This window comes from Entelurus aequoreus, linkage group LG10 (assembly GCF_033978785.1).
Source record: "Entelurus aequoreus isolate RoL-2023_Sb linkage group LG10, RoL_Eaeq_v1.1, whole genome shotgun sequence".
NCBI classification, from domain to species: domain Eukaryota; kingdom Metazoa; phylum Chordata; class Actinopteri; order Syngnathiformes; family Syngnathidae; genus Entelurus; species Entelurus aequoreus.
In genome coordinates this window covers 34,797,557-34,813,772 of record NC_084740.1, presented here as the reverse complement: position 1 = coordinate 34,813,772, position 16,216 = coordinate 34,797,557, and the positions used below count along the sequence as shown (strand labels likewise).

The window sequence follows — 16,216 nt, the reverse complement described above, 5'->3', positions numbered from 1 at the left end:
ACGTCCTCCATGACGTTACTTCTGTCATACTATGCTGTTTGAGGATGTCTGAAAATGAATCAAGAAAAATGTCTTTAGCTGTGGTCGGTCGGTATACTACAATTACCTTGAAATACATTTCTGAGGAAAATGTGATTTTAATTTCAACATACTCAAATTGATCTACTTTTAATCTTTTCCCTTTCATAAATCATAATTCCTCCCCCCTTTGTCACTCGATCTGTCTTTTCTGTAATCTTGTCCCCCGGGACATTAATTAGAACGTAAAGGTGTTGTGGGTTTTAACCATGTCTCTGATAGACACGGTAATCCGGATTAGAGTCTGACAGTAACTGCTGTATTTGTTCAGTATATTTCCTGTGGTAGAAAGTTTATTAATGCGGACACGTTTGTTACTGAATACTTTCTACAGACTTCTGTCTCTCTGCGACTTTGTGTATGTAATAAACAACTATAAATATTTGATATGCTTAAATTTTGTTTTAGCTCAGCTGTTGTGTAGCTGCTAGCTCTTTGTAGCCTACAGCAGAAATGTCCAAATTGCAACCAATAGCTTTGTTTTTAACAGACAACCGAAATAATTGATTTGCGTATCGGTTCAATCAGCGGCAGCTACGCCCTGTTTTATCATTTGACCTAAATTTTTTTGTTTCGTAGGCAGGACAGAGAGCAAAGGAACAATGTGGGTCATTAGTTGTCCATCTTATACCATTCTAATTGTTTTAAGGATAGTTCACATGAGCGGCCATACCTTGAGTCCCACCATATATAAGAGTCAAAAGGCTCCTATTATGAGTCGTCTAATTGGTGATCATACACTTTGGCGGTTTGGGTGGCAGGGCACACGGACGCACCTCAGTCAGCCAGTGCTAGGACAGTTGGAGCAGTCCCCGTCCTCCACTCATTCCTGGGAGGCGTCCCCAGTAGTTGTCAGCTGATGTCGTGCTGTCAGGCAACATCAGGAAGTTCCTTCTGTGCAGTATTGAATTGTCAGGGCACAGTTCGTAAGCAGGTCATTACAAGGTGTGTGCAGGTTGACCACAAAGGAATGCTTCAAAGATTGTGTTGAACATTGTCCGTTGACACTTATGTCCAGCAGGGGTCTGTTTGTATCCTGCTGTTCGTCCTGCTGTCACACCTGTATTTTTTGTGAGCATGTTCTGGCTCACTTTGGACCTTGTCTTGTTCAGAGAAGTTGGCAGTCCCCCGGCTGCATATCCTTTCCACCCTCGCTTGACCTAGCACAACCGTGGCTATCACCCAAGTCCGTCTGTATGGTTTTACGTTTTGTTGAGGTTTTTTCCTCCAGAATTTGGAACTCAAAACATGTACACCCATCGTTTTCATATCCTCTCGGTTAGTTCAATTTGCATATCACGTTTTAAAATTACAGTCTTAACTATCCCATTAATTGCTAATCAAAAACCTTAATTCAAAGATTATACGTACTACTTCATGTGTATTTAAGTACCCTTTTAATTCACTTAAAGATTATCTATAAGTTAATTTAAACTATCATTTGTCTATCAGTAGGCGCGAGCAAGCTGTCATGCTTGCACTCTGACCTCCCGCTGTGCGTGATACTCTCCAAAACAAAGGAATGTTTTTATTCACGTTTCTCCTTATCTTTCAGCTAAATCTTTTAATCTTTTAACTTTTAACGTCCGTACTGTGTTTATTTTTATTGTCTGCATTTTAAAATATTTAAAATCTCAGGTACCCCTTGGCATACCTTCAAGTACCTCCCTTTTTTGTCCGGGCGGAAACACCATACCCTCATTTGAGAACTACTGGTTTAGCCTATGAAAAATCCTTTGTCTCATACATCATTACACTGTACAACTCCTCTTTGGGGGGCTAGGATGACAGGGAATGCAAAACAATAACAGTGCAATACTTTTTTTTATATCATGGTCGTTAATGCCTAGTTTCTCTTTTAATAGAATCTATTTTGTTTCCATTTATACCCTTATTAGTTACTGTTTACTTTTTAGTTCTTCTTCCAAAGGGAACTCTCCTGAAGGAATCAATAACGTTTTATCTGTCTATCTATCTATCTATTACTAACCCGAGCACAATTCATGACGTCATGCTCATCTTGCAGACAGTTATTTTCATTTAGTTTTATTCTCTATTTGTAATTCTACATGCACCAATGTCACATAGAAATTTTCTTTCTTTGTTATTTATTTACATTATTATTTCTGGTTTACTTGCTGTCTGTTTACTTAAGTTCTCATATTTTGGTCTGTCTTCCTTCTGATTAGAATTTGTTTAACGCTTCTCTACGTTTTGTTTTGACAATGGCGCTGAGTGGCTCTTATCTGTACTTCTTCAGACTCTGTTTCACAGATGCCCTTAGATGTATTAGAATATAAATTTAACTTTTATTTTATTGTGTGTTTATTCCTAAAAAAATTAAAATGTCAATGTATGTTTCAATGTCCCACAATCCGTATTTATTTATTGATATTTAAACGTGTAATTTTCCATATATCTATTATTTTACTGGACTTAGCAAGCACCTACTACTAGCACACTCTACAGACCGAGAATAACTGTTCAACCACACTTAGTAATGCCAAGCTAGATGCTAACCTAGCCTTACTATGCCTCAGTAAGCAAACTTTTGCTAACCTAGCCCAATGCTATGCTAACACAATGCTAACCTAGCTCAATGCTATGTGTCACTCCTCTTCGAACTAATGCCTCACGCAGCTGTCATTCACACAGCCTCGTCACACGCACACACTCTTATCTCAAAATGTCTCCCAGCTCTTTTTTTTTTTATATGCGTCACACAGTCACTCACACACAGAGAATTTACCAGCGAGCAAGAGCCTTTTTTCCCGTATTCAAAATCTCAGTGTGTAAAACAACTGTAATATCGCACAGTCACAATCACCAGTATAGTTAAAAACAAATTAAAATACCAGGAATTAGCTCGCAGCGCCCACGAGGGGGAGCCTCCCTGCTTAGGCTGCTGCCTCCGCGATCCAACCTCTTGATAAGCGAAAGAAAATAATTATATGGATCGATCATTCACTCATGTGTTTTCTGTACATAACTTTGTCTATTTTCTCACACGCACACACATAACCAACAATTTCCCAGGTCTTGCAGATCAGCGTGGGTGCGAAAAAAGCGTGAGGGAACTCTCACAAAAGCATGTGGGAGATTTAAAACAGATAAGAAACCAGGTGCTACACAAAAGTTATTAAAATACGCAGATATATATATAAATTTAAAAACACACATTTTTATCCCACAAAACACTCCCCCCTGGTCCGGACCAATATAAACAACTAATGCACGCGTGCTTTTGTGGAATCGGCCGTCTCATAACACACACACGCAGGTCATTCTTACTCATATAATGGCGATTAACCCATTCAGCGGAGCAAATCCTGCTTTTCCTTCCTGACCAACACGGATAACAGCCTAAGGCGCTGTAGAATTACCAGGAATCACCCTTCAATTTCTACAGTACATCGTGTCTGGTCAGTCCATATAGTTTCACCAAGGCTCTACCATATGGAGCCCTTACTCTATCCATCTATACTGCAGCAAATTTCCAAATTCGTGACAACTTGGCTCAGTTGATCTCCTTTACCGGAGTCACTGAACGATCACCTTATATCAGGCTTTTTACCCGGCTGCAGCTTCCACATAGACAGATACGTAGGACCTTCATAGACGTCATAAATTTGTGTGGGCCAAATGTCACATCAGTTTAGCCAACCTTGCCTTAAATTTCGCTGTGTCCAACTCCGGCTAACCATGTACTTGCAGAAAAGAAATTTTTCGTCTCACATCGTCTATGCTTCTACACTCCAAACCACCAAAATTCTATCAACAATCCCCATTTGTTAAAAACAAGAGATTACAAGTTTTCAACAAACACACAGACAAATGATCACATATAATACAACTCAAACCAACCAACACATGCCTCAGTCTAGGTTGTTTTTGGAGAACTATCTTTTATGAAAAAAAATTTCAGTTTTTATCTTACCGATCCCGTTTCTCTTCAGACAGACAACTTTTACACAATAAGCAAAATAGCTTACCTTTTATTAGATGCGCGCGTGCAAGCGTTGTCTGCCTGAGAGAGAAGCCGGGAGCGGATGTTGACTTGCAGAGTTCTGGACCATCCTAGTTCGTGACGCCAATTTTGTAGTGGAAAGTCCAGGTTGTCAATGAGAACCAAAGTAGATTTAACACAAGAGTTTTATTTTACTCATAATCAAATGGTACAATGGTTGGGTTGAGTTGTCTAGCACACAGAAAGTTTCCCCCCCGGGCGCGCCTGTCACCATGAAAAAGAAGATGGTGTCCAAAACACTCTCTTCGTTTGGCTTTATCCCTTTCTTATCTCTCTTGTTAGTGCGTCACTGTCTTATTTTGTTTTCCCTATCTGTTCCATAACAACTCGAATCTTTTAGACAGTCAACACATTCAGTTAGACAGGTTGGCACGACTTAAAGTTCACTTTTGTCCCACAGAAGAGGAAGAGAAATCAAAATGAGCATACATTTTTGACAGACATGAACTATAGGTCAAAGGTCAGAAATTCTACTACACAAGTACAACCCATTTATCATTTATCATAATTTACTTTATTGACGCATATTATTTCCAGGCTTTTGCGAGCCCTGTAAAAGTGAGGTGGCGGCCCAGATTTGGCGCCCGAGCCTTGAGCTTGTCACCTGTGAACTAGTCTGTTCAGTCCTGGCTGGGGAAAGAGTTGTCGCGGTAAAGTGACAACAGTCTGAGTTTGTCGTCTGATGGCAGACAAAGCTGACGATCCACCAACGCCGCCCGCCGTCCTGGTGACCCAGCCCAGCACCACCGAAGCAGGAGACAAAGACGACGATGCGACCGACGTTGGCGTCACCGATGCCACAGCCACATCAGAGATGTCCTCCAAACAGCCAACCTCAGGTTAGCCACTGATGAATGACACTTTGATACTCTTCATGGCTGCAATGTTTTTTGTTTATGCGAGGCAGGCAAAAGTATAGAGGACCTTGGTCGCTGATGTTGGACCTGTTCTTCTGCACCCAACTCGTCCAAGCATGTCTTTACAGACCTTGACTTGTGCACTGGGAACAGTAAAGGACCTTTTCCAAAGTGTTTCCATAAAATTGGAAACATACAATTGTCCAAAATGTCATTGTGAGGTAAAAATAACTAGTCGAACCTTATTGATTGAGTCCATTAAAGCAGGGTTTCTTAACCTTTTTGACCCCGGGGCCCACTCAAATATTAACAATGAATTACTAATCTTACTCTTGATTTGAATCTTATTCAATAATTATATCTAACCTACTTACAGTTTAATATTGTCAAATGATATGAGGGAATTTGTTAATCACAAATATTAATAGCAAGGCTTAGGGGCAGGTTGATCACAAAAATAAATAATCAACTATACTGAAAAAGAAGGGACTCAAAAAACTGATGAAAAATATATTTACATACAATTATGCAGTGCTAAATTAAATACATTCTAACTAAATTGATAATAAATAATAAAAATATGTATCAACGAAACTGTCAATAAAATGAAAGTGAAGTAAATTATATTTATATAACGCTTTTCTCTAGTGACTCAAAGCGCTTTACATAGTGAAACCCATTATATTAGTTACCTATAAACCAGTGTGTGTAGCACTGGGAGCAAGGTGGCGAAGTTGGTAGAGTGGCTGTGCCAGCAATCGGAGTGTTGCTGGTTACTGGGGTTCAATTCCCACCTTCTACCTTCCTAGTCACGTCCGTTGTGTCCTTGGGCAAGACACTTCACCCTTTGCCTCTGATGGCTGCTGGTAGCGCCTTGCATGGCAGCTCCCGCCATCAGTGTGTGAATGTGTGTGTGAATGGGTAAATGTGGAAATACTGTCAAAGCGCTTTGAGTACCTTGAAGGTAGAAAAGCGCTATACAAGTACAACCCATTTATCATTTATCATTTAAAGTATCTTGCCCAAGGACACAACGGGAGTGACTAGGATGGCGGAAGCGGGGATCGAACCTGGAACCCTCAGGTTGCTGGCACGGTCGCTTTACCAACCGAGCTTCACCGCTTTAGTCATCATTTTTGCGCTTAAGAAACTTCTCCATGACTTTAGCACCCGACTAATTCTGTTTGATATTGAACGGGACAAGCGGTAGAAAATGAATGGATGGGATTGTCATTACTGCCATAAGTGGTGGGAAAGTGTATTACAACTACACAACTGAGAAACAAACATTTTTGTCAGCCCTCTAGGGGGCGCTGGTGGCCCGACAATGGGCCTCGGCCCTATGGTTAAACAAAACACAGAATTAAAGTGTGTCCATATTCTTCAAGACGTGTGCAGAGACGTGGCCTGGTGGAGGTCTCATATCGCCACGGTGACGCCGTCGTTCCCGTTCTGGTCACGTTTTCTTCGAAACAAAAGTGACAAAGTAAAGTCGCTCGAGGTGGTCAATTGTCACATGATCTGTTTTTTAGCTCGCCTCATTTAGCGACCGCAACTAGCACTCAGCTCGTAGCTGTGGTGGCGTCATTTTGGCTAATGGCTGAGTATACAATTTGTCACAGCAAGTAGCGCTGCTTCCACTTCCACATTAATAGCCAACCATTGAGTCATTGATTGATGGAAATGGTACCAATGTATCAAAGTGTGCTGTGGTAGCGCTAAAAAGCACGGGTCACATGGCCTCACCAGCTCGTGAGCTGGTGTCAGGGTGGGGTCGAGCAGGGAGGGTGCGGGAAACCAGACAGAGGAGAGGCGCAATTAGGTTTTTGACAGGAAACGAGCTGCTGGAAGAATGATGGAGGAGATAAAGTGCTGAAGTCTGATCTGATTAGGTCTCATAATGCTCCTCAGATCCACATGACGACAGCGCACAAAACACCAAACTAGGGCTGGGCGATTATATGATCGTGATTAATTTGTGTTTGATCACGGTGATCAGCTGTTAGCATTTAAACATGGCGGAAATGTCTGTTAGAACAGTTTTTCTTAACCATTGTTTGGTCGCCAAAAAAATTTGGTTTCTTAGCTGTGGGTCGTACGGTCGCAGTATTACTCAGTTGTAATACACTTTTCCACCACTTGTGGCAGTTATCCATCCAGCCATCCATTTCTACCGCTTATCCCTTTTGGGGTCGTGGGGGGGGCTGGAGCCTATTTCAGCTGCATTCGGGCGGTAGGCGAGGTACACCCTGGACAAGTCGCCACCTCATCACAGGGCCAACACAGATAGACAACATTCACACTCACATTCACACACTAGGGTCAATTTAGTGTTGCCAATCAACCTATGACAATTTTAAACCGAGCTAAAGTCAAGTTTTTTTAAGCGCAAAATTATGACTGAAGTGGTAAACCTGTATTTTCATTTGCACTTAAATTTTGTTAACAGATTATATAAGAAACATATGTAAATATTTATTCATTTTAGCACTGTATGTACATTTATTTTTCTTTTTCTTTTTTTGGAGTCCCTTTTTTTTAAGTGTTTGATTATTATATATTTTTGTAATCCGCCTGACCTCAGCCTTGATAATAATCTTTGTCATTAACATATGCTTTCATATCGTTAGACAAGGTTGTAAACTGTAAGCAGGTTAAATATAATTACTAAATATGATTAAAATCATGAGTAAAATGACTAATTCAGTGTTATTATTTGAGTGGGCCGCGGGGTCCTCTGTAGCGAAAGAGTTGGGTCAAGGTCAAAAAGGTTAAGAAGCCCTGTGGTTAGACGTTACCGCAGTAGTAAACAGTAGGGAAGCAACGGTGCTTGGCACAGAACAATCCGTCTTTATTGACCGTGATCCTATGAGTGTCTGTTAATGTTTGTGTTCGTATACGTGTGTGTGTGCGCGACCATCCTTGTCCACCATCGTGAAAGTCATGCTTGTCACAACGTAACGAACGTCCAATCAGCCTTGTGCCTCTTCCCCTTACACAGCTGGAAGTGCAGCCCAGAAGAACAAAAAAAAAGAAATAAGACCAACACTAGCATAGAAGTTGAAGCACAACATTTAAAAGGAGCAGCGACTTCAGTGACAGACTTAAGTATCACTGTCTTCTCTAGCTCACCAGTAATCCTGCCCTGACTGAAGACTCGCAGGCAGGCACAGAGTGTCTTTGTGACTGAACTGCTCTATTGGTCCCGAATAAACATATCTCCTCATTTATACCCGTATGATATAACATGTACGGTACTAAAAAACTCTGCAAACAGTTTTTGGTTCACATCATTTTTGAGTTTGTGGATAAAAACATTTTGTTCTTATAACCAGCATTAAACGTGTTTTATATGTTGGGACACAATATTTTACAGTACCTCAAATTATTATTACGATTATTTTGATAATCAACGACTGTCTTAACTATCTTAAGTCAACTAATCCGATAATAAAGCGTACACATACAGTGAGGTCCACAAGTATTTGCACACCCTGCAATTTTGCAAGTTCTCCCACTTAGAAATTAGGTAAAGGTCTGAAATGTTCATGATGGATGTATTTCCACTGTTAAAGACATAATCTAAAAAGAAAAATCCGGAAATCACATTGTAGGATTTTTTAATGATTTATTTGTATGTTACTGGGGTTCATAAGTATTTGCACACATGAGAACATCAGTGTTAATATTTAGTGCAGAATGCAATTACAGAGGTCAAACATTTCCTATAGTTCTTCACCAGGTTTGCACACACGGCAACAGGGATTTTGGCCCACTCCTCCACACAAATCTTCTCTAGATCCGTTAGGTTTCGGGGCTGTCGCCGAGCAACACAAAGTTTCAGCTCCCTCCAAAGATTTTCTACTGGATTTAGATCTGGAGACTGGCTAGGCCACTCCAGAACTTTGATATGCTTGGTATGGAGCCACTCCTTGGTTATCCTGGCTGTGTGCTTCATGTTGGAAGACCTAGCCACGACCCATCTTCAATGCTCTGACTGAGGGAAGGAGGTTTTTGGCCAAAATCTCACAATAAATGGCCCCGTTCATCCTCTCCTTAATACAGTGCAGTTGTTGTGTCCCCTTTGCTGAAAAGCACCCCCAAAGCATGATGCTTCCCCCCCCATGCTTCACTGTAGGGATGGTGTTCTTGGATGATACTCATCCTTCTTTTTCCTCCAAACCCGACGAGTGGAGTTTATACCAAAATGTTCTATTTTGGTCTCATCTGACCACATGACTTTCTCCCATGACTCCTCTGGATCATCCAGATGGCCATTGGCAAACTTCAGACATGGGCTGACTTAAAGGCCTACTGAAACCCACTACTACCGACCACGCAGTCTGATAGTTTATATATCAATGATGAAATCTTAACATTATAACACATGCCAATACGGCCGGGTTAACTTATAAAGTGACATTTTAAATTTGCCGCTAAACTTCCGGTTCGAAACGCCTCTGAGGATGACGTATGCGCGTGACGTAGACCGGCGAACACGGGTATGCCTTCCACATTGAAGCCAATACGAAAAAGCTCTGTTTTCATTTCATAATTCCACAGTATTCTGGACATCTGTGTTCGTGAATCTGTTTCAATCATGTTCATTGCATTATGAAGAAGGAAGCTGAGCAAGCAAAGAAGAAAGTTGTCGGTGCGAAATGGACGTATTTTTCGAACGTAGTCAGCCACAACAGTACACAGCCGGCGCTTCTTTGTTTACATTCCCGAAAGATGCAGTCAAGATGGAAGAACTCGGATAACAGAGACTCTAACCAGGAGGACATTTGACTTGGATACACAGACGCCTGTAGAGAACTGGGACAACACAGACTCTTACCAGGATTACTTTGATTTGGATGACAAAGACGCAGACGTGCTACTGTGAGTATGCAGCTTTTGCTTCTAAACATTTGATCGCTTGACCGTATGTGCGCAACTTTTTTTTGCGTATGTACGTAACTTTTTAAAAATATATAAGCTTTATGAACCTTGGGTTAGGTGAACGGTCTTTTGGGCTGAGTGATTGTGTGTGTTGATCAGGTGTTTGAATTGTATTGGCGTGTTCTATGGAGCTAGGAGCTAGCATAGGAGCTAGGAGCTAGCATAACACGTACCGTACCGTACGTGCGCGTCACGTACGTAACTTTTTAAAAATATATAAGCTTTATGAACCTTGGGTTAGGTGAACGGTCTTTTGGGCTGAGTGATTGTGTGTGTTGATCAGGTGTTTGAATTGTATTGGCGTGTTCTATGGAGCTAGGAGCTAGCATAGGAGCTAGGAGCTAGCATAACACGTACCGTACCGTACGTGCGCGTCACGTACGTAACTTTTTAAAAATATATAAGCTTTATGAACCTTGGGTTAGGTGAACGGTCTTTTGGGCTGAGTGATTGTGTGTGTTGATCAGGTGTTTGAATTGTATTGGCGTGTTCTATGGAGCTAGGAGCTAGCAGAGGAGCTAGGAGCTAGCATAACAAACACGCAGGTGTTTTTATGCAGGATTAATTTGTGGCATGTTAAATATAAGCCTGGTTGTGTTGTGGCTAATAGAGTATATATATGTCTTGTGTTTATTTACTGTTGTAGTCATTCCCAGCTGAATATCAAGTCACCCCCGGCTCTCACAGCATCTTCCCTATCTGAATAGCTTCAACTCCCCACTAGTCCTTCACTTGCACTTTACTCATCCACAAATCTTTCATCCTCGCTCAAATTAATGGGGAAATTGTCGCTTTCTCGGTCCGAATCTCTCTCACTTCATGCGGCCATCATTGTAAACAATAGGGAACTTTGCGTATATGTTCAACTGACTACGTCACGCTACTTCCGGTAGGGGCAAGCCTTTTTTTTATCAGATACCAAAAGTTGCAATCTTTATCGTCGTTGTTCTATACTAAATCCTTTCAGCAAAAATATGGCAATATCGCGAAATGATCAAGTATGACACATAGAATAGATCTGCTATCCCCGTTTAAATAAAAAAAATTCATTTCAGTAGGCCTTTAAGCAGGGGAACATTCCCTGCGATGCATGATTTTAAACCACTACGCCGCAGTGTTCTATTGATAGTAGCCTTGGAAACAGTGGTCCCAGCTCTCTTCAGGTCATTCACTAGTTCTGGGCTGATTCCTCACTTTTCTTATCATGAGTGATGCCCCACGAGGAAAGATATTACATGGAGCTCCAGTCCGGGTTAGATTAGCAGTCATGTTTAGCCTCTTCCATGTTCTAACAATTGCTGCGACAGTTGATCTATTCTCACCAAGCTGCTTCCCAATCGTCCCTTAGCCTTTTCCAGCTTTGTGGAGCTCTACAATTTTGTCTCTGGTCTCTTTTGACAGCTCTTTGGTCTTGCCCATGGTAGCACTTGGACCTTGACTGATTGTGGGCTGCACAGGTGACTTTAATGAGCTCAAAGGGGTGGTGGGTGGGTGATTAGTTGTGGGGTAAAGGTGGACTGTTTTTTAAAGTAGACTGACAACTCTTTGAGAGTCATAATTCTTGCTGATTCTCATGTGTGCAAATACTTATGAATCCCAGTAAAATACAAATAAATGGTTACAAAATCATACAATGTGATTTCCGGATTTTTCTTCTTAGATTATGTCTCTAACAGTGGAAATACATCTATGATGAACATTTCAGACCTCTCCCTAATTTTTAAGTGGGAGAACTTGCAAAATTGCAGGGTGTGCAAATACTTGCACTGTATTTCATGGCTTTAATTTTCCAATCGACTTCTAAATGCTGCTTAAGTTATTTTAGGCATGTGCTTACGGAAAACAAAGATGACTACTTCATAAATATTTATTTACACTGTAACTGGGCTGCTCATTCAGCTGCTACAGAAATTTAAATTACTATTAAGATGTTATGAATTTAAAAGAAAGAAAAGGCAAAATGCTATAAAAGAAAAACCAATTTACCTTGTCTATTATAAAAATAGTTAAAATAGCAGCAATGTAAACAAACAACAAAACACAAAATCTGACTTCCTCTAAAAGAAAAGCATTTTGTGAAGTTTAAAAATCTGCACACTGGTGTATTGACTATTGATTAACTCTTGACAGTTTTAGCACTTTAATAGACTCAATGTGTAGAATTATATATTTGATTAATTCTTAAAATGTTGGCTATTTAACGCGTGCGTGCGGTGCCCTTTTTTACCGCATTGCAAATTGACGCTGCTTTAAGAAGTACTTGAATTGATGTAGACAAAGTTTAGCTGGCTGACTTTGGCTAAAATCATAATTAGGGTCCGCCCTGTATCCTGTACAAAGGACTCCCCCAGGGAGTCCTTTGTACTGGTTACAAAGGAACCTATTGAATTTGTAATTAGGGTCCGCATGTACCCTGTATAAAGGACTCCCACAGGGAGTCCTTTATACAGGGTACAAAGGAACCTATTGAAATTGTAAGGTTGATTATTATTCCGCAGCTTTGCGCACTACGTTACCCCCCTTAACATGCTTCAAAACTCACCAAATTTTATACACACACAGAAAAACTGGGACAGCACACTTTAGTAAAAAAACCAAACCCCAAAAATCAAAATTGCGCTCTAGTGCCCCCTAGGAAAAAAACAAAAACAAACTGCCTGTAACTCCCACTAAGAATGTCGTAGAGACAGGAAACAAAAACCTGTACGTAGGTCTCACTTAGACCTACAATTCATAATTTCACATCCTCGGGCAAAAACCAACAGGAAGTTGGCAATTTCCCCTTCAACACAAAAAATGACTAAAAACACTAATTTTTGCCTCTTTGAGCTGTAATTTTACCCCCTTAAAATACTTCAAAACTCACCAAAATTTTTATACACATCGGGACTGGTGGAAATTGCGATCTAAATAAAAAACCGAACCCTAAAACTCAAAAATGCGCTCTAGCGCAATTTTTGAATAAAACAGAGACAAAACTGCTTTTTAGAGGAAAACACAGACAAAACTGCTTGTAACTTCCGGTAGGAACGTCTTAGAGACATGAAATAAAAACCTCTACGTAGGTCTCACTTAGACCTACATTTCATAGATTGACATCCTTCAGCAAAAATCAACAGGAAGTTTGCTATCCCTCCTTCAAAACAAAATTTTTGTTAAAACTGGTCACCAAACATCAAACATTATCTCCTGCGAGCGCGTTTGTCGTTTCGGCTTCAAACTGCTACAGGAGAGAGATTGAAACCTTCTGATTAAAAGTTGGTGAAAGCGTTTTAATAAGTGCTACGGTTTTGATTTTACGAGCCTTCAAAGAAAAGAACCCCTGTGCCGCAGCACCTAGGAAAAAAACACAGACACAACTTCCTCTAACTCCCAGTACGAATATCGTAGAGACATGCAACAAAAACCTCTATGTAGGTCTCACTCAGGACTACCACTGGACAAAAGTATTGGGACACCTAGGACTAGCACCTGCCAAAATGCGGACCCGACCAACGCTGCTTGCAGCTTTAATTTAATCTATATTTCACAAAACTTTGTCTCACACTTGTTAGCTAGCAAGGCACAAGAGAAGCTGACACTCTTACCGAGGCTGAGACCGCATCCTCCCTCTAGATGTCCGACATCATGGAGGGAGTATGTATACAAGTAATCAAACAATACAAATAATAATTTACCATTTGAAAGTGTTGTTTAGTAAATGTTAACATGAAATAGAAGTCTTATGGTATTCAGCAGAATGAAGCTTGTGATGACAAACACAATAACAAAATAACTTAGAGAGGGAATTTATATAAATTTAAACAGCATCTTTTGAGAGACAAAAAAGTTGTTCTCTTTACCCACCCCCCCCAAAACATACCAAAAAAAGAAGCAAAACTGTGGCCCTAAGACCGAGGTACAGATTGGGCGTGGGTTACCTGTACTGTAGCACCTCTATTAAACACAATCATAGATATGAACAAAATGACAGTGGCAGCTGTTAGCATATATTTAAATAAAACTTGGCGGAAATGTCTGCTACAAGATACTGTGCTAGTAAACAGTAGGGATGCAATGGTACTCGCTAAAATCCTGCACGGGAGAATACGCTTTAATGTTTTGTTTTTTTATTGTGATATTAATCGTGATCGGATGATATGGAAAAAATAAATGTGATTATTTTTCTTTTTTGCCATATTGCCCAGCCCTACACCAAACACAGCCTTTCAGCCGGTCTAAGTCCAAGCGTGACGACCCCAATGCCGCCGATTCTTGTTGTCTCGTGTTTTGGTTGAACTTGAACCCCAGGGTCTCAAAATGTACTTACCGTATTTTTCGGACTATAAGTCGCTCCGGAGTATAAGTCGCACCGGCCGAAAATGCGTAATAAAGAAGGAAAAAAACATATAAGTCGCACTGGAGTATAAGTCGCATTTTTTGGGGAAATTTATTTGATAAAACCCAACACCAAGAATAGACATTTGAAAGGCAATTTAAAATAAATAAAGAATAGTGAACAACAGGCTGAATAAGTGTACGTTATATGAGGCATAAATAACCAACTGAGAACGTGCCTGGTATGTTAACGTAACATATTATGGTAAGAGTCATTCAAATAACTATAACATATAGAACATGCTATACGTTTACCAAACAATCTGTCACTCCTAATCGCTAAATCCCATGAAATCTTATACGTTTAGTCTCTTACGTGAATGAGCTAAATAATATTATTTGATATTTTACGGTAATGTGTTAATAATTTCACACATAAGTCGCTCCTGAGTATAAGTCGCACCCCCGGCCAAACTATGAAAAAAACTGCGACTTATAGTCCGAAAATTTTTTAACAATCTGCAAGTGTCCCTGGATAAAGTAACATTTTTCTTCTAGGGTTCCTATTTTGTCCTGTCTTCTTCTTCTTCTCCGGTACAAGCCACATTCGCAGTCCATTAAAATTAACAAGCCAGGATGGCAAAGTTTTACCTGCCACAAGTAAATGAATATACGGAAACCACTGGTTCAATGTTGACTCGTCATTAACAGGCTGAAGCTGCCAGCGACGCTTGCTCGCTCCTGAAGATGACGACGACGTCGCCAGAGTGATGTCATACACTCGTCAACAAAAGAGGAGGGCGGGGCAGAGCCTCGGAGCAGCCATGCTCAGCCGTCACTCGTCTGTCTGCAGGAGTTGGGCGCCTCCTCGAGCACCCTGCTGCGTCACGTCTCACACTTGCTGCCCACCCGCGCAGACAAGGTAGAAGATTTGGCAACTTTACAAATAAAGCCGAGCTGCTGGAATCAGCCGACCACTCAACCTGTGACCACGCCCCCTGGCTCCGTCAGACGAACCAATCACAAGCCTGCCCAGTCTGCAGTGAGTGACACTCAAATTTACCTGATCTTGTTTACAGTTTTTATCAGATTTTAGTGTCCCGTCAGCAGATAATACACAAAAAGATCAACTATAAGCGATGTTTGTCTTGTCAATGAGCTCAGGTTAGTTGATCTTGCTGCTGCAATGCATATCAGATCTCACATCACGGCAATAATTCACACTGTGTGCATAAGTTTCAAGTTTCCATTTTGTGCATTCACCGGTCAAAGCAAGAAAACAGAGCACGTGTTGCAAAAAACTGGGACATTTTTCCTAAACTTTCTATATGCGGGATCGCAACAATGGACATTTAAATGTACGTGTTATAAGGACTCTCTTCGGGGTGTGAATCTTTGGGCATGTGACGATTCCTGTATTCACGATTTGATTAGAATCTATTCTTGATTAAACACGATTCTCCATTCAAACTGATTCACAAAATGTATTATTTGGTACCATATTATAATTAAACTTTTTTCAAAACAGGTTAGAAAAGCTCCTTCTGGTTGCATGGAGATGGCCAAAAAAAAATAAAAATATATGATTGTTTTTTTATTTGATTTTTGAAAATTACGAATTGATTTAGAATCGAGTGGAATAAGAATCGCGACTACAATGTGAATCGATTTTTTTTTGTTTACACCCCGAGTCTTAAAGTCCAAATCATGCAGTGAATAAAATACCTTGGTCAGGGGAAGAATTTGTGTTTTTTGGTCCTGAATAACATTTTGGTAATGTTGGTTGCAGAGCAGATAAGCGTACGCATGTTTAAAGACGCTGCTTGCGGAAGACTTTGACCTTTTGGGACAGGAAGGTGGAGGACTCATTAAAAGCCTCTGACTCATCAGTGCAAGACAGGTTTTTTAAAATTACACCTGGCGTGCTGTTGTGTTGCTGTGCACATTTGAGTGCGCTGGAGGATAAAAAGCTGCCTCGGCTCAGCACTGCGCC

At 40.6% G+C, this 16,216-nt stretch overlaps 1 protein-coding gene across 2 annotated transcripts in view; it reads left to right on the top strand.

Moving 5' to 3' along the window:
- Positions 1–15,965, top strand: part of ccdc9 (coiled-coil domain containing 9) — a 60,894-nt gene extending 44,929 nt beyond the window's left edge. For both annotated transcript variants that reach the window (XM_062060601.1, XM_062060600.1), the window contains exons 14-15: positions 4,795–4,944; positions 14,935–15,965. In XM_062060601.1, the coding sequence (XP_061916585.1) occupies positions 4,795–4,944; positions 14,935–14,939 (155 nt within the window). In that variant the 3' untranslated portion in view covers positions 14,940–15,965. The remainder of the gene's footprint in view (positions 1–4,794; positions 4,945–14,934) is intronic.
- Positions 15,966–16,216: the final 251 nt, after the last annotated feature.